General features: G+C 40.6%; 1 protein-coding gene across 1 annotated transcript in view; it reads left to right on the top strand.

Annotated features, from left to right (window-relative positions):
- Positions 1-21,254, top strand: part of NUP155 (nucleoporin 155) — a 211,061-nt gene that overhangs the window by 97,083 nt on the left and 92,724 nt on the right. The window contains exons 22-30 of the mRNA XM_053701216.1: positions 4,295-4,428; positions 4,542-4,733; positions 5,944-6,082; positions 13,401-13,536; positions 13,630-13,783; positions 13,975-14,079; positions 14,158-14,312; positions 14,757-14,883; positions 14,985-15,098. Of these exons, the coding sequence (XP_053557191.1) occupies positions 4,295-4,428; positions 4,542-4,733; positions 5,944-6,082; positions 13,401-13,536; positions 13,630-13,783; positions 13,975-14,079; positions 14,158-14,312; positions 14,757-14,883; positions 14,985-15,098 (1,256 nt within the window). The remainder of the gene's footprint in view (positions 1-4,294; positions 4,429-4,541; positions 4,734-5,943; positions 6,083-13,400; positions 13,537-13,629; positions 13,784-13,974; positions 14,080-14,157; positions 14,313-14,756; positions 14,884-14,984; positions 15,099-21,254) is intronic.

Here is a 21,254-nt window from a genome sequence, read left to right as displayed (position 1 = left end):
ACAGAGCCAAACCTAAGGCTAGACAGTCTAATTTTCGTTCCTTTCGGAATTTCAAAGCAGGAGCAGCATCAACTTCCTCTGCTCCAAAACAGGAAGGATCTGTTGCTCGCTACAGACAAGGCTGGAGACCTAACCAGTCCTGGAACAAGGGCAAGCAGGCCAGGAAACCTGCTGCTGCCCCTAAAACAGCATGAATTGAGGGCCCCCGATCCGGGATCGGATCTAGTGGGGGGCAGACTTTCTCTCTTCGCCCAGACTTGGGCAAGAGATGTCCAGGATCCCTGGGCGCTAGAGATAATATCTCAGGGATACCTTCTGGACTTCAAATACTCTCCTCCAAGAGAGAGATTTCATCTGTCAAGGTTGTCAACAAACCAAACAAAGAAAAAGGCGTTTCTACGCTGCGTACAAGAGCTTTTGTTAATGGGAGTAATCCATCCAGTTCCACGGTCGGAACAGGGACAAGGGTTTTACTCAAATCTGTTTGTGGTTCCCAAAAAAGAGGGAACTTTCAGACCAATCCTGGATTTAAAGATCCTAAACAAATTCCTAAGAGTTCCATCGTTCAAAATGGAGACTATTCGGACAATTTTACCCATGATCCAAAAGGGTCAGTATATGACCACAGTGGATTTAAAGGATGCTTACCTTCACATACCGATTCACAAAGATCATTACCGGTATCTAAGGTTTGCCTTCCTAGACAGGCATTACCAGTTTGTGGCTCTTCCATTCGGATTGGCTACAGCTCCAAGAATCTTCACAAAGGTTCTGGGTGCTCTTCTGGCGGTACTAAGACCGCAAGGAATTTCGGTAGCTCAGTACCTAGACGACATTCTGATACAAGCTTCAAGCTTTCAAACTGCCAAGTCTCATACAGAGTTAGTACTGGCATTTCTAAGGTCGCATGGATGGAAGGTGAACGAAAAGAAAAGTTCTCTCTTTCCACTCACAAGAGTTCCCTTCCTGGGGACTCTTATAGATTCTGTAGAAATGAAGATTTACCTGACAGAAGACAGGTTAACAAGACTTCAAAGTGCATGCCGCGCCCTTCATTCCATTCAACACCCGTCAGTGGCTCAATGCATGGAGGTAATCGGCTTAATGGTAGCGGCAATGGACATAGTACCCTTTGCACGCCTACACCTCAGACCACTGCAATTGTGCATGCTAAGTCAGTGGAATGGGGATTACTCAGACTTGTCCCCTTCTCTGAATCTGGATCAAGAGACCAGAAATTCTCTTCTATGGTGGCTTTCTCGGCCACATCTGTCCAGGGGGATGCCATTCAGCAGGCCAGACTGGACAATTGTAACAACAGACGCCAGCCTTCTAGGTTGGGGTGCCGTCTGGAATTCTCTGAAGGCTCAGGGACAATGGAGTCAGGAGGAGAGTCTCCTACCAATAAACATTCTGGAATTGAGAGCAGTTCTCAATGCCCTCCTGGCTTGGCCCCAGTTGACAACTCGGGGGTTCATCAGGTTTCAGTCGGACAACATCACGACTGTAGCTTACATCAACCATCAGGAAGGGACAAGAAGCTCCCTAGCAATGATGGAAGTATCAAAGATAATTCGCTGGGCAGAGTCTCACTCTTGCCACTTGTCAGCAATCCACATCCCGGGAGTGGAGAACTGGGAGGCGGATTTTTTAAGTCGTCAGACTTTTCATCCGGGGGAGTGGGAACTTCATCCGGAGATCTTTGCCCAAATAATTCGTCATTGGGGCAAACCAGAGATAGATCTCATGGCGTCTCGACAGAACGCCAAGCTTCCTCGTTACGGGTCCAGATCCAGGGATCCAGGAGCAGTCCTGATAGATGCCTTGACAGCACCTTGGACCTTCAGGATGGCTTATGTGTTTCCACCCTTCCCGATGCTTCCTCGATTGATTGCCAGAATCAAGCAGGAGAGAGCATCAGTTATTCTAATAGCACCTGCATGGCCACGCAGGACTTGGTATGCAGACCTGGTGGACATGTCATCCTGTCCACCTTGGTCTCTACCTCTGAAACAGGACCTTCTGATTCAGGGTCCTTTCAAACATCAAAATCTAACTTCTCTGAAGCTGACTGCTTGGAAATTGAACGCTTGATTTTATCAAAACGTGGTTTTTCTGAGTCAGTTATTGATACCTTAATACAGGCTAGGAAGCCTGTTACCAGAAAGATTTACCATAAGATATGGCGTAAATACCTATATTGGTGCGAATCCAAAGGTTACTCTTGGAGTAAGGTTAGGATTCCTAGGATATTGTCTTTTCTACAAGAAGGTTTAGAAAAGGGTTTATCTGCTAGTTCCTTAAAGGGACAGATCTCAGCTCTGTCCATTCTGTTGCACAAACGTCTTTCAGAAGTTCCAGACGTTCAGGCTTTTTGTCAGTCTTTGGCCAGGATTAAGCCTGTGTTTAAAACTGTTGCTCCGCCATGTAGTTTAAACCTTGTTCTTAACGTTTTACAGGGCGTTCCGTTTGAACCCCTTCATTCCATTGATATAAAGTTGTTATCTTGGAAAGTTCTATTTTTAATGGCTATTTCCTCGGCTCGAAGAGTCTCTGAGTTATCAGCCTTACATTGTGATTCTCCTTATTTGATTTTTCATTCGGATAAGGTAGTTCTGCGTACTAAACCTGGGTTCTTACCTAAGGTAGTCACTAACAGGAATATCAATCAAGAGATTGTTGTTCCTTCTTTGTGTCCAAATCCTTCTTCGAAGAAGGAACGTCTTCTGCACAATCTGGATGTAGTTCGTGCCCTAAAATTTTACTTACAGGCGACTAAAGAATTTCGACAAACGTCTTCCCTGTTTGACGTTTACTCTGGTCAGAGGAGAGGTCAAAAGGCTTCTGCTACCTCTCTTTCTTTTTGGCTTCGTAGCATAATTCGTTTAGCTTATGAGACTGCTGGACAGCAGCCTCCTGAAAGAATTACAGCTCATTCCACTAGAGCTGTGGTTTCCACTTGGGCCTTTAAGAATGAGGCCTCTGTTGAACAGATTTGCAAGGCTGCAACTTGGTCTTCGCTTCATACTTTTTCCAAATTTTACAAATTTGACACTTTTGCTTCCTCGGAGGCTATTTTTGGGAGAAAGGTCCTTCAGGCAGTGGTTCCTTCTGTATAAAGAGCCTGCCTATCCCTCCCGTCATCCGTGTACTTTTGCTTTGGTATTGGTATCCCAGAAGTAATGATGACCCGTGGACTGATCACACTTAACAGGAGAAAACATAATTTATGCTTACCTGATAAATTCCTTTCTCCTGTAGTGTGATCAGTCCACGGCCCGCCCTGTTTTTTAAGGCAGGTAAATATTTTTTAAATTATACTCCAGTCACCACTACACCCTTTGGCTTCTCCTTTCTCGTTGGTCCTTGGTCGAATGACTGGGAGTGACGTAGAGGGGAGGAGCTATATGGCAGCTCTGCTGGGTGAATCCTCTTGCACTTCCTGTTGGGGAGGAGTAATATCCCAGAAGTAATGATGACCCGTGGACTGATCACACTACAGGAGAAAGGAATTTATCAGGTAAGCATAAATTATGTTTTTTGTCTTTTTTAAAGGGATAGGAAAGTCAAAATTAAACTTGCATGATTCCAATAGAGCATGTACTTTTAAGAAAATGTAAAAAATTAACTCCACTCTTTGAAAAAGTATACACACATATCCTACACTAGTGGGAGCAAGCTGCTGATTTGTGCTTGCACACGTTTGTCTCTTGTGATTGGCTGACTAGACGTGTTCATCTTGCTGCCAGTAGTGCTATGCTGTTCCTTCTGAAAAAGATAACAAGAGAACAAAGCAAATTCGATAATGGAAGTAAATAGGAAAGTTGTTTAAAATTGTATGTTCGATCCAAATCATGAAAGAAAATGTTGGCGTTTCCTGTCCCTTAAGGTTACTTAAGGACAGTGATAAATGAGTCACTAGAGTGTTCATCCAATAATTGTGGACTATAGTTGTGTTAAATATGGATTTAGCAATTCCTCTTCTAACAGGAATTGGAAAGCCCACAATTAAATTGCAGAAGAGGAACAAAATAAAATATGAAAGTATATTGCAATGTATTTGTTTTTTTGTTTTATTTTTCTTCAAATAATTAACCAGTTTTTAAAGCACTGTCTCACTATGTTCAATGTCCCTTTAAGCAAATTATTTGATAATAAAGAAAGTTTCATACATATCTAGACAGTCCTTGGTGTTCCTATTCTAGTCTGCTTAAGTTGTACACACCCACACACACACACTTTTTTTTATACACAACATTCATTTCTGATTTTATTTCTTCTTAATGCACCTCAGCTGAAGCTCAACTTGCAGAGAAAATATCTCTTCAGGGAATCCATCAACTGCTTAGAAAAGTCTGCCAAGCTTTATCCTTGTGGAAATTGCTATGCCAACATCAGTTTAACCTCATTGTGTCTGAACTCCAAAAGGTTAGTAATGAACAAGTGAATTGTTTGGGCATTGAGTGTTTTCATAAACGCTCATTGCAACTAATTAGGGAAAATTTACTTGTATATACAATTTTTAATTTGTCCATTCACAGGAATTACAAGAGCAGTTGAAGATAACTAGTTTTAAGGATCTTGTTATCAGAGATAAGGAGTTGACGGGAGCTTTAATAGCATCTTTGATTAATTGTTACATCCGGGACAATGCAACGGTGGATGGCATCAGTACTCACCTACAGGAAGTTTGCCCTCTGCTGTACAGTGCGGATGATGCCGTGTGCTCCAAGGTACAACTGTTTTTAGAAATATGAACATCTAGGTGGTGTTTTTGGTAGCATTAAACACGTCTTGCAGAGTTCCACAAAACTCATTATTAAACAAGCATTCTTGTATAATAAAATCCACAAATATAAACCCCCCCATTTACTTATTTAAATCACTTGAAAGTGACGCAGCATAGCTGTAAAAAGCTGACATGAAAATATCACCTGAACATCTCTATGTAAAAAGAAGATATTTTACCTCAAAATAGTGCTATGTGAACAGTTATACTTCAGCTGCTGTAAAGCTGTAAGTTTGAGGGGAGGATAACACAATAGCCAATCGGCATTAGCAGTGCTGAGGTCATGCATTGCTTAGCCGTTATCTCATGAGATTTCACAGTAAAACGTTGAGGTAAATATCTTCCCTTTTTTACTTAGAGATCTTCAGGTGATATTTTCTAGTCTGCTTTTTACAGTTATGCAGCATCAGTTTCAAATGCTTCAACATTTGGGAATCATGTCCCTTTAATAAAGCAGTGGGATTTCTGCTTATCGGCCACAGAGCATTTATTCCTTATGGCCCAGGTATATTCACTGTACAATACAATGGTAGACGTTGTTACTCACAGGCAATGTTGGAGCCCAAAGTTCTTAGTTTAATACTGTAATTTAATTGTCTGTCCTATATTGTTTATACTGTTAGGTAAGGTGGGGCAGACTTGCTGGGCCTATGGCTCTTATCTGCCGTCAATATCTATGTTTCTATGTTTCTATGTTTCAAATGCTAAGTTACCTTCTAGACAAAATTTGAAGTTTACATGAAGGCATTTCAGTTTTGATTAGGTTATTTGCAATATACTTAATAGCAAAAATCCTATAACCAAAATTGAAACTTGACTATCTTTGTAGTAAAGCAGATAACGATTCCCCAAACTATTCTATTTCTTAATAGGATATGTATAAGTTGGGTATATTCCACTCCATTTGTATATGCCATCTTGGAGCGTTTCACAAATCATACCCTAAAGCAGATTGCCTCACAGTTAGCTTACTTTCTACTTGCATGAAGAGGAAGATGCTTTCATGAATGTCATAACCTTGATTGCAAGTTGTTTTCCCATGTTTGTTTTAAATAGCTCACTAAGCAGGTTTCCTCTCTCACCATGAAGATAGACATTGGCCACTAAGCTTCTGTCTTTATTCAAGCTAGTTGTTTGTTTTTTAATTCCTGCAGGCAAATGAACTTTTACAGAGATCTCGCCAAGTTCAAAGCAAACTTGAGAAGGAGAGGATGCTGAGAGAGTCTTTAATGGAGTATCAGAAAATCAGCCAGCAAGTTGACCTGTCTAATGTTTGTGCACAGTACAGACAAGGTGGGTTGCCAATATTTTGAACATAGTAGATGAGGCTGAAAAAAAAGACAGACTTTCATCAAATTTCTATTCTTCAAGATGCAATCAAAGCTAGCAATCTCTGTCCCATTATTTGTAAAAAAAAAAAAAAAAAAAATTGCTTATTAGATGCTTAAGGATAGTATCGGACATTTAAAAAGTTGTATGAGTTTTATGCAGCTATAGTTTGTGCATAAAAACCAGTGAGAACTTTTTAGTTGCAAGCAGCAGCCATGTGCAGTATGTTTATTTGTTTTTTTTAGTCTGGTCACAATATTATCAGTTTGTAGCTCTTCCATCTGAGGATTCCTAATCAGCACCAAAAGGCTTTCAATCGGGTGCTTCTGCTTTTCAGCCCAAAACATTTGGAATGAAGACATTTTTTGCTTTCCACTGTTTGGATGACATTTTGCTTGTGGTCATCTCTCGGGAACAAGCTTGATACACATTTTTAGTCCTATAGCCTGATTATAAGCAGCCAAATAATTTCTTATTGAGAGAGTCTTCCTGGGAACAGTTTTCAATACCATAAAGTTGTGCTTTCAAATCTAATATCAGGATAATTGCATTCCTCCAATCTATGCAAAGCTGTTGATAAAACCGGCTTCATCAGTACTTACAAACAGGCAAAATGAAGAATTACAGCAGCAATTTTTGAACAAATGGAATAAGATTACTAGGTCTACATCCATCTCAGCAGATGCTTTCCCTTCTCAGACTTAACTTGAATCAACATGAAAACCAATTCCATCACATTATTTATCAAGGACCACAATTTACTATCAATACTGCTATACTGTTTGTTATGCATATTTGCATATTCTCAGGCCAATCTTTTTACACAAGTTGTCTGGCATTTATTTTGTGCTTTATTATCATTTTAAAGGACCAGTCAACATTGAAGATTTACATAATCAACAAATGCATGATAAGCAGGCAATGGAATAGGACTTAGCCTGAACTTCAAATGACTAGTAGATTTTTGTTAAATAAATTGCAAAATTATGTCTATTTCCACCCCCCCCGTATCATGTGACAGCCATCAGCCAATCACAAATGCATATATGTATATGCTGTGAATTCTTGCACATGCTCAGTAGGAGTAGTTGACTCAAAAAGTGTAAGTATAAAAATTCTGTGCACATTTCTCCAACATTGGTGTGTCCGGTCCACGGCGTCGTCCTTACTTGTGGGAATATCTCTTCCCCAACAGGAAATGGCAAAGAGTCCCAGCAAAGCTGGCCATATAGTCCCTCCTAGGCTCCGCCCACCTCAGTCATTCTCTTTGCCGTTGCACAGGCAACATCTCCACGGAGATGGTTAAGAGTATGTGGTGTTTAGTTGTAGTTTTTTTATTCTACTATCAAGAGTTTGTTATTTTAAAATAGTGCTGGTATGTACTATTTACTCTGAAACAGAAAAAGATGAAGATTTCTGTTTGTGAGAGGAAGATGATTTTAGCAGACAGTAACTAAAATCGATTGCTGTTTCCACATAGGACTGTTGAGATGAAGTAACTTCAGTTGGGGCAAACAGTTAGCAGACTTTTCTGCTTAAGGTATGACTAGCCATATTTCTAACAAGACTGTGTAATGCTGGAAGGCTGTCATTTCCCCTCATGGGGACCGGTAAGCCATTTTCTTAGTCTCAAACAGAATAAAGGGCTTAATATGGGCTATAAAACTGGTAGACACTTTTATGGGCTAAATCGATTGCTTTATTTGGACATTTTATACATGTTTATGCTGATAATTCACACTTATAAACTTGGGGAACGTTTTTTAACGTCAGGCACTATGTTAGACACCTTTTCCAGTCAGGAAGGGCCTTCCCAGTTGTAGGCTGAGCCTCATTTTCGCGCCATTACTGCGCAGTTGTTTTTGAGAGCAAGACATGCAGATGCATGTGTGAGGACCTGAAAGTAGTTGGAAAAGTTCCTAGAAGGCGTCATTTGGTATCGTATTCCCCTCTGGGCTTGGTAAAGTCACAGCAAAGGCTCTAGCTGGGACTGTATAGGGGTTAAATCTGTAACCGGCTCCGGTTTCGTTATTTTAAGGGTTAAAGCTCTGAAAATTGGTGTGCAATACTTTTAATGCTTTAAGACACTGTGGTGAAATTTTGGTAAATTTTGAACAATTCCTTCATATTTTTTCACATATTCAGTAATAAAGTGTGCTCTGTTTAAAATTTAAAGAGACAGTAACGGTTTTGTTTTAAAACGGTTTCTGTGCTTTATTGACAAGTTTAAGCCTGTTTAACATGTCTGTACCTTCAGATAAGCTATGTTCTATATGTATGAAAGTCAATGTGTCTCCCCCTTCAAAATTGTGTGATAATTGTGCCATAGCGTCCAAACAATGTAAGGACAATACTGTCACAGATATTGAAGTTGCCCAAGATGATTCATCAGATGAAGGGAGTAGACATGGTTCTACATCATCTCCTTCTGTGTCTATTCCAGTTTTGCCAATGCTTATTACCATGCAACAATTGACGGCTGTAATGGATAACTCCATAGCAAATATTGTATCCAAAATGCCTGCATATCAGAGAAAGCGTGATTGCTCTGTTTTAAACACTGAAGAGCAGGAGGGCGCTGATGATAATTGTTCTGTCATACCCTCACACCAATCTGAAGGGGCCATGAGGGAGGTTTTGTCAGATGGGGAAATTTCAGATTCAGGAAAAATTTCTCAACAGGCTGAACCTGATGTTGTGACATTTAAATTAGAACATCTCCGCGCACTGCTTAAGGAGGTGTTATCTACTCTGGATGATTGTGACAACGTGGTCATTCCAGAAAAATTATGCAAGATGGACAAGTTCCTAGAGGTTCCGGTGCACCCCGACGCTTTTCCTATACCCAAGCGGGTGGCGGACATAGTGAATAAGGAGTGGGAGAAGCCCAGCATACCTTTTGTTCCCCCTCCTATATTTAAGAAATTATTTCCTATGGTCGACCCCAGAAAGGACTTATGGCAGACAGTCCCTAAGGTCGAGGGGGCAGTTTCTACTCTAAACAAGCGCACTACTATTCCTATCGAGGATAGTTGTGCTTTCAAAGATCCTATGGATAAAAAATTGGAGGGTTTGCTTAAAAAGATTTTTGTACAGCAAGGTTACCTTCTACAACCCATTTCGTGCATTGTTCCTGTCACTACAGCAGCGTGGTTCTGGTTCGAGGAACTAGAAAAGTCGCTCAGTAGAGAGACTCCATATGAGGAGGTTATGGACAGAGTTCACGCACTTAAGTTGGCTAACTCTTTTATTTTAGATGCCGCTTTGCAATTAGCTAGATTAGCGGAGAAAAATTCAGGGTTTGCAATTGTGGCGCGCAGAGCGCTTTGGCTAAAGTCTTGGTCAGCGGATGTATCATCCAAGACAAAATTGCTTAACATCCCCTTCAAGGGTAAAACTCTCTTTGGACCAGAATTGAAAGAGATTATCTCAGACATCACTGGGGGAAAGGGCCACGCCCTCCCACAAGATTGGCCTTTCAAGGCCAAGAATAAGTCTAATTTTCGTTCCTTTCGTGATTTCAGGAACGGACCGGCCTCTAATTCTGCATCCTCTAAGCAAGAGGGTAATGCCTCACAGTCCAAACCAGCCTGGAAACCGATGCAAGGCTGGAACAAGGGTAAGCAGACCAAGAAGCCTGCTACCGCTAACAAAACAGCATGAAGGAGTAGCCCCCAATCCGGGAACGGATCTAGTGGGGGGCAGACTCTCTCTCTTTGCTCAGGCTTGGGCAAGAGATGTTCAGGATCCCTGGACGCTAGAAATAGTTTCTCAGGGTTATCTTCTGGAATTCAAGGAACTACCCCCAAGGGGAAGGTTCCACATGTCTCACTTATCCTCAAACCAAATAAAGAGACAGGCGTTCTTACATTGTGTAGAAGACCTGTTAAAGATGGGAGTGATACACCCAGTTCCAATGACGGAACAAGGAATGGGATTTTACTCAAATCTGTTCGTAGTTCCCAAAAAAGAGGGAACCTTCAGACCAATTCTGGATTTAAAGATCCTAAACAAATTTCTCAAGGTACCATCGTTCAAAATGGAAACCATTCGAACGATTCTACCCACTATCCAGGAAGGTCAATTTATGACTACCGTGGATCTAAAGGATGCGTACCTACATATTCCTATCCACAAAGAACATCATCAGTTCCTAAGGTTCGCCTTTCTGGACAAACATTACCAGTTTGTGGCCCTCCCATTCGGATTAGCCACTGCTCCAAGGATTTTCACAAAGTTACTCGGGTCCCTTCTAGCGGTTCTAAGACCGAGGGGCATTGCAGTAGTACCGTACTTGGACGACATTCTAATACAGGCGGCATCCCTTTCAAAAGCAAAGGCTCATAAAGACATCGTTCTGACCTTTCTCAGATCTCACGGATGGAAGGTGAACATAGAAAAAAGTTTTCTGTCTCCTTGAACAAGAGTTCCCTTCTTGGGAACAATAATAGATTCCTTAGAAATGAGGATTTTTCTGACAGATGTCAAAGTCAAAACTTCTAAGCGCTTGTCAAGTTCTTCATTCTGTTCCACGTCCTTCCATAGCTCAGTGCATGGAAGTAGTAGGGTTGATGGTTGCAGCAATGGACATAGTTCCTTTTGCGCGAATTCATCTAAGACCATTACAACTGTGCATGCTGAAACAGTGGAATGGGGACTATACAGACTTGTCTCCAGTGATTCAAGTAGATCAGAAGACCAGAGATTCACTCCGTTGGTGGCTAACCCTGGGCCACCTATCCCAGGGAATGAGCTTCCGCAGACCAGAGTGGGTCATTGTCACGACCGACACCAGTCTAGTGGGCTGGGGCGCGGTCTGGGAATCCCTGAAAGCTCAGGGACTATGGTCTCGGGAAGAGTCTCTTCTCCCGATAAACATTCTGGAACTAAGAGCGATATTCAATGCTCTCAGGGCCTGGCCTCAGCTTGCAAAGGCCAGATTCATAAGATTCCAATCAGACAACATGACGACTGTTGCGTATATCAATCATCAGGGGGGAACAAGGAGTTCCCTGGCGATGAAAGAAGTGACCAAAATAATACAGTGGGCGGAGGATCACTCCTGCCATCTATCTGCGATCCACATCCCAGGTGTGGAAAACTGGGAAGCGGATTATCTGGGTCGTCAGACATTCCATCCGGGGGAGTGGGAACTCCACCCAGAGATCTTTGCCCAGTTGACTCAATTATGGGGCATTCCAGACATGGATCTGATGGCGTCTCGTCAGAACTTCAAGGTTCCTTGCTACGGGTCCAGATCCAGGGATCCCAAGACGACTCTAGTGGATGCACTAGTAGCACCTTGGACCTTCAACCTAGCTTATGTGTTTCCACCGTTTCCTCTCATTCCCAGGCTGGTAGCCAGGATCAAACAGGAGAGGGCCTCGGTGATCTTGATAGCTCCTGCGTGGCCACGCAGGACTTGGTATGCAGATCTGGTGAATATGTCATCGGTTCCACCATGGAAGCTACCTTTGAGACAGGACCTTCTTGTTCAGGGTCCATTCGAACATCCAAATCTGGTCTCCCTCCAGCTGACGGCTTGGAGATTGAACGCTTGATTCTATCAAAGCGTGGGTTTTCAGATTCTGTGATAGATACTCTGGTTCAGGCCAGAAAACCGGTAACTAGAAAGATTTACCATAAAATATGGAAAAGATATATCTGCTGGTGTGAATCCAAGGGATTCCCATGGAATAAGATACAAATTCCTAAGATTCTTTCCTTTCTGCAAGAAGGTTTGGATAAAGGATTATCTGCGAGTTCTCTAAAGGGACAGATTTCTGCTTTATCTGTCTTACTACACAAACGACTGGCAGCTGTGCCAGATGTTCAAGCATTTGTTCAGGCTCTGTTTAGGATCAACCCTGTTTACAGACCTTTGACTCCTCCCTGGAGTTTAAATCTAGTTCTTTCAGTTCTTCAAGAGGTTCCGTTTGAACCTCTACATTCCATAGATATTAAGTTGTTATCTTGGAAAGTTTTGTTTTTGGTTGCTATTTCGTCTGCTAGAAGAGTTTCAGAGTTATCTGCTCTGCAGTGTTCTCCGCCCTATCTGGTGTTCCATGCAGATAAGGTGGTTTTGCGTACTAAGCCTGGTTTTCTTCCAAAGGTTGTCTCTAACAAAAATATTAACCAGGAGATAGTTGTACCTTTGTGTCCGAATCCAGTTTCAAAGAAGGAACGTTTGTTATACAATTTGGACGTAGTCCGTGCTCTAAAATTCTATTTAGAAGCTACAAAAGATTTCAGACAAACATCTTCTCTGTTTGTCGTCTATTTTGGTAAAAGGAGAGGTCAAAAAGCGACTTCTACCTCTTTCCTTTTGGCTTAAAAGCATCATCCGATTGGCTTACGAGACTGCCGGACGGCAGCCTCCCGAAAGAATCACAGCTCACTCCACTAGGGCTGTGGCTTCCACATGGGCCTTCAAGAACGAGGCTTCTGTTGATCAGATATGTAAGGCAGCGACTTGGTCTTCACTGCACACTTTTGCCAAATTTTACAAATTTGATACTTTTGCTTCTTTGGAGGCTATTTTTGGGAGAAAGGTTTTGCAAGCCGTGGTGCCTTCCGTTTAGGTAACCTGATTTGCTCCCTCCCTTCATCCGTGTGCTAAAGCTTTGGTATTGGTTCCCACAAGTAAGGATGACGCCGTGGACCGGACACACCAATGTTGGAGAAAACAGAATTTATGCTTACCTGATAAATTACTTTCTCCAACGGTGTGTCCGGTCCACTGCCCGCCCTGGTTTTTTAATCAGGTCTGATGAATTGTTTTCTCTAACTACAGTCACCACGGTACCATATGGTTTCTCCTATTTTTTTCCTCCTGTCCGTCGGTCGAATGACTGGAGTGGGCGGAGCCTAGGAGGGACTATATGGCCAGCTTTGCTGGGACTCTTTGCCATTTCCTGTTGGGGAAGAGATATTCCCACAAGTAAGGATGACGCCGTGGACCGGACACACCGTTGGAGAAAGTAATTTATCAGGTAAGCATAAATTCTGTTTTTGTTAATGGAAGTAAATTGTAAAGTTGTTTAAAATTGCATGCTGTATCTGAATCATGAAGTTTAATGTTGACTTGAGTGTCCCTTTAACTGTATGCAATGCGTAAGTTAGTCTCATCCAATGTATATACATTTGATACCATCTTCAATATAGTTGTATAAATACTTAATATAAAATAGAATAATGTTTTAAAGACTTGGCAATTTTTTAAATATTATGCATTTCACAAATTATCTTCCAAACCTGTTATAACTATTATTTACTTTACCAGTGAGATTTTATGAGGGTGTGGTGGAACTCTGTCTAACTGCTGCAGAGAAGAAAGATCCTCAAGGGCTCGGACTTCACTTCCACAAAAATGGAGAGCCGGAGGAGGATGCTGTTGGTTTGCAGGCTTTTCAACAGAGGTATTAATCTGGATGGTGACTATTTTTTTAAACCTTCATTCTTGTTTTTTTGTTGTTTTTTTTTTATGGTATGTTTTTCTTTTAAATTCTCAGGTTAAACAGCTACAAATGTATTACGGATACTCTTCAAGAGCTTGTAAACCAAAGTAAAGCTGCTCCCCAGTCCCCCAGCGTGCCTAAAAAGCCTGGTCCTCCTGTCTTATCGTCAGACCCCAACATGCTCAGTAATGAGGAAGCAGGAATTCATGTAAGAAAAAAAGAATGTTTAACCATGCAGACCATTTTACATCATATTTGCCCACATTCTAGGTCCATTTACTTCTACATTTAGCCATCCTTAGTTGGATTCAGAGAGAGCAGTATATAGTTTCCAAACTTAACATTTCACTTCACCAGCACTGGTTTCATTAAGAAATAATTTTTTTTATTTTTTTTCAGTTTGAACAAATGCTTAAGCTGGCTCAGCGTTCAACAGATGAACTGTTTAACATAGCACTCTTTAATTGGCTGATACAAGCAGATCTGGCTGACAAGCTACTGGAGGTAAGTTGATTATATTTGTGATAGGAAAATGTGTGCGTTACAGACGTGCAGATACATTTGTATTGTTTCTCTCTGCAGCTGAACTCTCCATTTTTGGAGCCTCATTTGGCTCGAATGGCAAAAGTTGATCAAAACAAAGTACGCTATATGGATTTACTTTGGAGATACTATGAAAAGAATAGAAATTTTAACAGTGCTGCTAAAGTTGTGGCCAAATTAGCAGACCTCCCCAGGTAAGAAATGTTACTTCAAATTGCTCTAGATCTGATGATGTTAAATGGGTCATTTTAAAATGTTTACATTGTTTAATTATAAATATAAAATTGGCTGGAAAATGTTTAATAGTCTGTGACAAGTAAGAAGTTGGCAAAATGTATTTTATTAAGTGGACTGTTAACTTCATCCCCAACTCGTAAACTAAAGAGATTTTTCAGCTGCGTGCATTAAATTTTTTTTTGACTAAATAAAGACAAAAAAAAGTTTTTGGATACACTGGCTTTTATTGTAACTTCTGTTCATACAATGCTGTAACAATTATGATGCCTTATTTCTTTTCAACATCACTGTAAATTATCCAAAAAAACAAACCAATAATTATTTTCAGGGAAAAAAACAAACATTTTGAGATCTGGCTGCATGCAATAAATTTTTCTGTTTCACTATTTACATTTTTATAGCAATGAGATATCACTGAGGCATCGTATTGAGTACATATCCAGAGCCATCTTAAGTGCAAAAAGCTCGACTGTGACATCTCTTGCTTCTGATGGAGAATTCCTGCATGAGCTTGAAGAGAAAATGGAGGTGATTTTTCTTATGCTTGTGTAAAATGCTTTGAAACTGTTATACTTCTATTCCATACTGAAGAGTTCAGTTCTGAGGTTCTCGTATTTTTGTTTACTTAGGTTGCACGTATCCAGTTGCAAATTCAGGAAACTTTGACAAAACGATACTCCCATCATTCATCGGTGCAAGATGCTGTTTCACAGCTTGATTCTCAACTTATGGACATCACTAAGGTATTAAGGAAGAATGCTATACTGCTGTAAAATTCTGCAGAACAAACTGAATGGGTGTATTGTCCAAAATCCAACTGTAATGGTTGTGTGTGTTGATCGGTTACACCCTTGTACTGAGCACTTGTATGTGTCCTTATCATATGCCCAATATATGGCATATGTCTGATATTACTGTAATATATGCAATTAGACTTGCTAAATGATCCTTTATGCTCTGTATTTCTTTCATGTAATTAGCAAGAGTCCATGAGCTAGTGACGTATGGGATATACATTCCTACCAGGAGGGGCAAAGTTTCCCAAACCTTAAAATGCCTATAAATACACCCCTCACCACACCCACAATTCAGTTTTACAAACTTTGCCTCCTATGGAGGTGGTGAAGTAAGTTTGTGCTAGATTCTACGTTGATATGCGCTCCGCAGCAAGTTGGGGCCCGGTTTTCCTCTCAGCGTGCAGTGAATGTCAGAGGGATGTGAGGAGAGTATTGCCTATTTGAATTCAATGATCTCCTTCTACGGGGTCTATTTCATAGGTTCTCTGTTATCGGTCGTGGAGATTCATCTCTTACCTCCCTTTTCAGATCGGCGATATACTCTTATATATATATATATATATATATATACCATTACCTCTGCTGATTTTCGTTTCAGTACTGGTTTGGGTTTCTACAAACATGTAGATGAGTGTCCTGGGGTAAGTAAGTCTTATTTTCTGTGACACTCTAAAGCTATGGTTGGGCACTTTTATATAAAAGTTCTAAATATATGTATTCAAACATTTATTTGCCTTGACTCAGGATGTTCAACATTCCTTTTTTTCAGACAGTCAGTTTCATATTTGGGATAATGCATTTGAATCAATCATTTTTTCTTACCTTAAAAAAATTTGACTTTTTCCCTGTGGGCTGTTAGGCTCGCGGGGGCTGAAAATGCTTCATTTTATTGCGTCATTCTTGGCGCGGACTTTTTTGGCGCAAATAATCTTTTCTGTTTCCGGCGTCATACGTGTCGCCGGAAGTTGCGTCATTTTTTGACGTTCTTTTGCGCCAAAAATGTCGGCGTTCCGGATGTGGCGTCATTTTTGGCGCCAAAAGTATTTAGGCGCCAAATAATGTGGGCGTCTTATTTGGCGCTAAAAAAATATGGGCGTCGCTTTTGTCTCCACATTATTTAAGTCTCATTATTTATTGCTTCTGGTTGCTAGAAGCTTGTTCACTGGCATTTTTTTCCCATTCCTGAAACTGTCATTTAAGGAATTTGATCAATTTTGCTTTATATGTTGTTTTTTCTCTTACATATTGCAAGATGTTCCACGTTGCAACTGAGTCAGAAGATACTTCAGGAAAATCACTGCCCGGTGCTGGAGCTACCAAGCTAAGTGTATCTGCTATAAATTTTTGGTATCTGTTTCTCCAGCTGTTGTTTGTATTGCATGTCATGACAAACTTATTAACCCCTTAATGACCGAGGACGTGCAGGGTACGTCCTCTAAAAAAAGGCAGTTAACGCCTGAGGACGTACCCTGCACGTCCTCAGTCTGGAAAGCAGCTGGAAGCGATCCTGCTCGCTTCCAGCTGCTTTCCGGTTATTGCAGTGATGCCTCGACATCGAGGCATCTTGCAATAACACTTTCTGGCCATCCGATGCAGAGAGAGCCACTCTGTGGCCCTCTCTGCACCGGACATCGATGGCCGGTATCGTTGGTGGGTGGGAGCCGACTTGGGAGGCGGGTGGGCGGCCATCGGTGTGATCTGAAAGGTGGAGGGGGGCGGGATCGGGGGCGGAGCCTTCGGGGGCGCGCACGGGCGCGTGCACGGGGCGGGAGCGGGTGGGAACCGCTACACTACAGAAAAAAAGTAAAGAGTAAAGGGTATTAAAAAATGAAATAAACATTTAAAAAAAAAAAGCATTTAAGCGATCTGGAAGGGGTGGGGGGTTGGTATTGGGGGGGGGGGAAGCTACACTACAGAAAAAGGAAATTTTTTTAATAAAAACACATATTTTCACTAAAATGGGTACTGGCAGACAGCTGCCAGTACCCAAGATGGCGCACATTAAGTCAGAGGGGGAGGGTTAGAGAGCTGTTGGGTGGGGGATCAGTGAGGTTGGGGGCTAAGGGGGATCCTCCACAGAAGCATATGTAAATATGCTAAAACAAAATGCACAAATTTTCCTTTTATTTTAGTACTGGCAGAGTTTCTGCCAGTACTTAAGATGGCGGGGACATTTGTGGGGTAGGGGAGGGGAAGAGAGATGTTTGGGAGGGATCAGGGGGTCTGATGTTTCAGGTGGGAGGCTGATCTCTACACTAAAGCTAAAATTAACCCTGCAAGCTCCCTACAAGCTACCTAATTAACCCCTTCACTGCTAGCCATAATACACGTGTGATGCGCAGCGCCATTTAGCAGCATTCTAATTACCAAAAAGCAACGCCAAAGTCATATATGTCTGCTATTTCTGAACAAAGGGGATCCCAGAGAAGCATTTACAACCATTTGTGCCATAATTGCACAAGCTGTTTGTAAATGATTTCAGTGACAAACCTAAAATTGTGAAAAATGTAATGTTTTTTTTAATTTGATCGCATTTGGCGGTGAAATGGTGGCATGAAATATACCAAAATGGGCCTAGATCAATACTTGGGGTAGTCTACTACACTACACTAAAGCTAAAAATACCCCAAAAAGCTCCTTACATGCTCCCTAATTAACCCCTTCACTGCTGGGCATAATACACGTGTGGTGCGCAGTGGCATTTAGCGGCCTTCTAATTACCAAAAAGCAATGCCAAAGCCATATATGTCTGCTATTTCTGAACAAAGGGGATCCCAGAGAAGAATTTACAACCATTTATGCCATAATTGCACAAGCAGTTTGTAAATAATTTCAGTGAGAAACTGAAAGTTTGTGAAAAAATTTGTGAAAAAGTGAACAATTTTTTGTATTTGATCGCATTTGGCGGTGAAATGGTGGCATGAAATATACCAAAATGGGCCTAGATCAATACTTTGGGATGTCTTCTAAAAAAAAATATATATATGTCAATGGATATTCAGGGATTCCTGAAAGATATCAGTGTCCCAATGTAACTAGCGCTAATTTTGAAAAAAATATGTTTTGAAAATAGCAAAGTGCTACTTGTATTTATGGCCCTATAAGTTACAAAAAAAGCAAAGAAGATGTAAACATTGGGTATTTCTAAACTCAGGACAAAATTTAGAAACTATTTAGCATGGGTGTTTTTTGGTGGTTGTAGATATGTAACAGATTTTGGGGTTCAAAGTTAGAAAAAGTGTGTTTTTTTCCATTTTTCCTCATATTTTATAATTTTTTTTATAGTAAATGATAAGATATGATGAAAATAATGGTATTTTTAGAAAGTCCATTTAATGGCGAGAAAAACGGTATATAATATGTGTGGGTACAGTAAATGAGTAAGAGGAAAATTTCAGCTAAACACAAACACTGCAGAAATGTAAAAATAGCCTTGGTCCCAAACGGACAGAAAATGGAAAAGTGCTCTGGTCACTAAGGGGTTAATGCAGATAAAATTTCCTTTAGTACTGTTACATTACCTGTTGCTGTTCCGTCAACATCTAATTTTCAGAGTGTTCCTGATAACATAAGAGATTTTATTTTTTAAATCCATTAAGAAGGCTATGTCTGTTATTTCTCCTTCTAGTTTACATAAAAGTCTTTTAAAACTTCTTCTTTTTTCAGATGAATTTTTAAATGAACATCATCATTCTGATACTGATAAATGGTTCTTCTGGTTCAGAGGTTTCTGTCTCAGAGGTTGATGCTGATAAATCTTTGTATTTGTTAAGATGGAATTTATTCGTTCTTTATTTAAAGAAGTATTAATTGCATTAGAAATAGAGGATTCTGGTCCTCTTGATACTAAATCTAAACGTTTAAATAAGGTTTTTAAATCTCCTGTAGTTATTCCAGAAGTGTTTAATCTCCCTGATGCTATTTCTGAAGTAATTTCCAGGGAATGGAATAATTTGGGTAATTCTTTTACTCCTTCTAAACGTTTAAGCAATTATATCCTGTGCCATCTGACAGATTAGAGTTTTTTGGGACAAAATCCCTAAGGTTATGGGGCTGTCTCTACTCCTACGGCAGATAGTACTTCATTTAAGGATCCTTTAGATAGGAAAATTGAATCCTTTCTAAGAAAAGCTTACTTATGTTCAGGTAATCTTCTTAGACCTGCTATATTTTTAGCGGATGTTGCTGCAGCTTCAATTTTTTGGTTAGAAGCTTTAGCGCAACAAGTAACAGATCATAATTTTATAGCATTATTATTATTCTATAACATGCTAATAATTTTATTGGTGATACCATCTTTTGATATCATTAGAGTTGATGTCAGGTATATGTCTCTAGCTATTTTAGCTAGAAAAGCTTTATGGATTATACTTGGAATGCTGATATGTCTTCTAAGTCAACTTTGCTTTCCCTTTCTTTCCAGGGTAATAAATTATTATCTCAACTGTTTCTGGAAGGAAGGGAACTTTTTTACCAAAGGATAAAAAATCTAAGGTAAATTTAGGTCTAATAATCATTTTCGTTCCTTTCCTCACAACAAGGAACAAAAGCCTGATCCTTCATCCTCAGGAGCGGTATCAGTTTGGAATCTATTTCCAGTTTGGAATATATCCAAGCCTTATAGAAACCTATAGCCAGCTCCTAAGTACCCATGAAGGTGCGGCCCTTATTCCAGCTCAGCTGGTATGGGGCAGATTACGTTTTCTTCAAAGAAATTTGGATCAATTCCGTTCACAATCTCTGGTTTCAGAACATTGTTTCAGAAAGGTACAGAATTGGCTTCAAGTTAAGGCCTCCTGCTAAGAGATTTTTTTCTTTCCCGTGTCCCAGTTAACACAGCAAAGGCTCAGCATTTCTGAAATGTGTTTCAGATCTAGAGTTGGCTGGAGTAATTATGCCAGTTCCAGTTCTGGAACAGGGGCTGGGGTTTTATTTTATCTCTTCATTGTACCAAAGAAGGTCAATTCCTTCAGACCAGTTCCGGATCTATCAATATTGAATCTTTATGTAAGGATACCAACATTCAAGATGGTAACTGTAGGAATATCCTGCCTTTTGTTTAGCAAGGGCATTATATGTCTACAATAGATTTACAGGATGCGTATCTGCATATTCCGATTCATCCAGATCACTTTTAGTGTCTGAGATTCTCTTTTTAGACAAGCATTACCAGTTTTGTGGCTCTACCGTTTGGCCTAGCCAAAGGTTCTCGGTGCCCTTCTTTCTGTAATCAGAGAACAGGGTTTTGGTATTTCCTTATTTGGACGATATCTTGGTACTTGCTCAGTCTTCTCATTTTCGAAGAATCTCATACGAATCGACTTGTGTTGTTTCTTCAAGTTCATGGTTGGAGGATCAATTTACCAATCAGTTCATTGATTCCTCAGACAAGGGTAACCTTTTTAGGTTTCTAGATAGATTCAGTGTCTATGACTCTGTCCTTGTCAGACAAGAGAAGTTTAACATTGATCAGCTTGTCAAAACCTTCAGTCACAATCATTCCCTTTGGTAGCCTTATGCATGGAAATTTTAGGTCTTAGGACTGCCGCATCAGATGCGATCTCTTTTGCTCGTTTTCACATGCGACCTCTTCAGCTCTGTATGCTGAACCAATGGTGCAGGGATTACTCAAAGATATCTCAATTAATATCTTTAAACCGATTATACGACACTCTCTGACATGGTGGACTGATCACCATCGTTTAGTTCAGGGGGCTTCTTTGTTCTTCCGACCTGGACTATAATCTCAACAGATGCAAGTCTTACAGGTTGGGGAGCTGTGTGGGGGTATCTGACGGCACAAGGGGTTTGGGAATCTCAGGAGGTGAGATTTCCGATCAATATTTTGGAACTCCGTGCAATTTTCAGAGCTCTTCAGTCTTGGCCTCTTCTGAAGAGAGAGTTGTTCATTTGTTTTCAGATAGACAATGTCACAACTGTGGCATACATCAATCAATTTTGGTTTGGGCGGAATCCAGCTCCTGTCTAATCTCTGCGGTTCATATCCCAGGTATGGACAATTGGAAAGCGGATTATCTCAGTCGCCAAACGTTGCACCTGGGCGAATGGTCTCTTCACCCAGAGGTATTTCCTCAGATTGTT

Source organism: Bombina bombina, chromosome 2, assembly GCF_027579735.1.
Source record: "Bombina bombina isolate aBomBom1 chromosome 2, aBomBom1.pri, whole genome shotgun sequence".
NCBI classification, from domain to species: Eukaryota; Metazoa; Chordata; class Amphibia; order Anura; family Bombinatoridae; genus Bombina; species Bombina bombina.
This window is presented reverse-complemented; position numbering and strand designations above follow the sequence as displayed.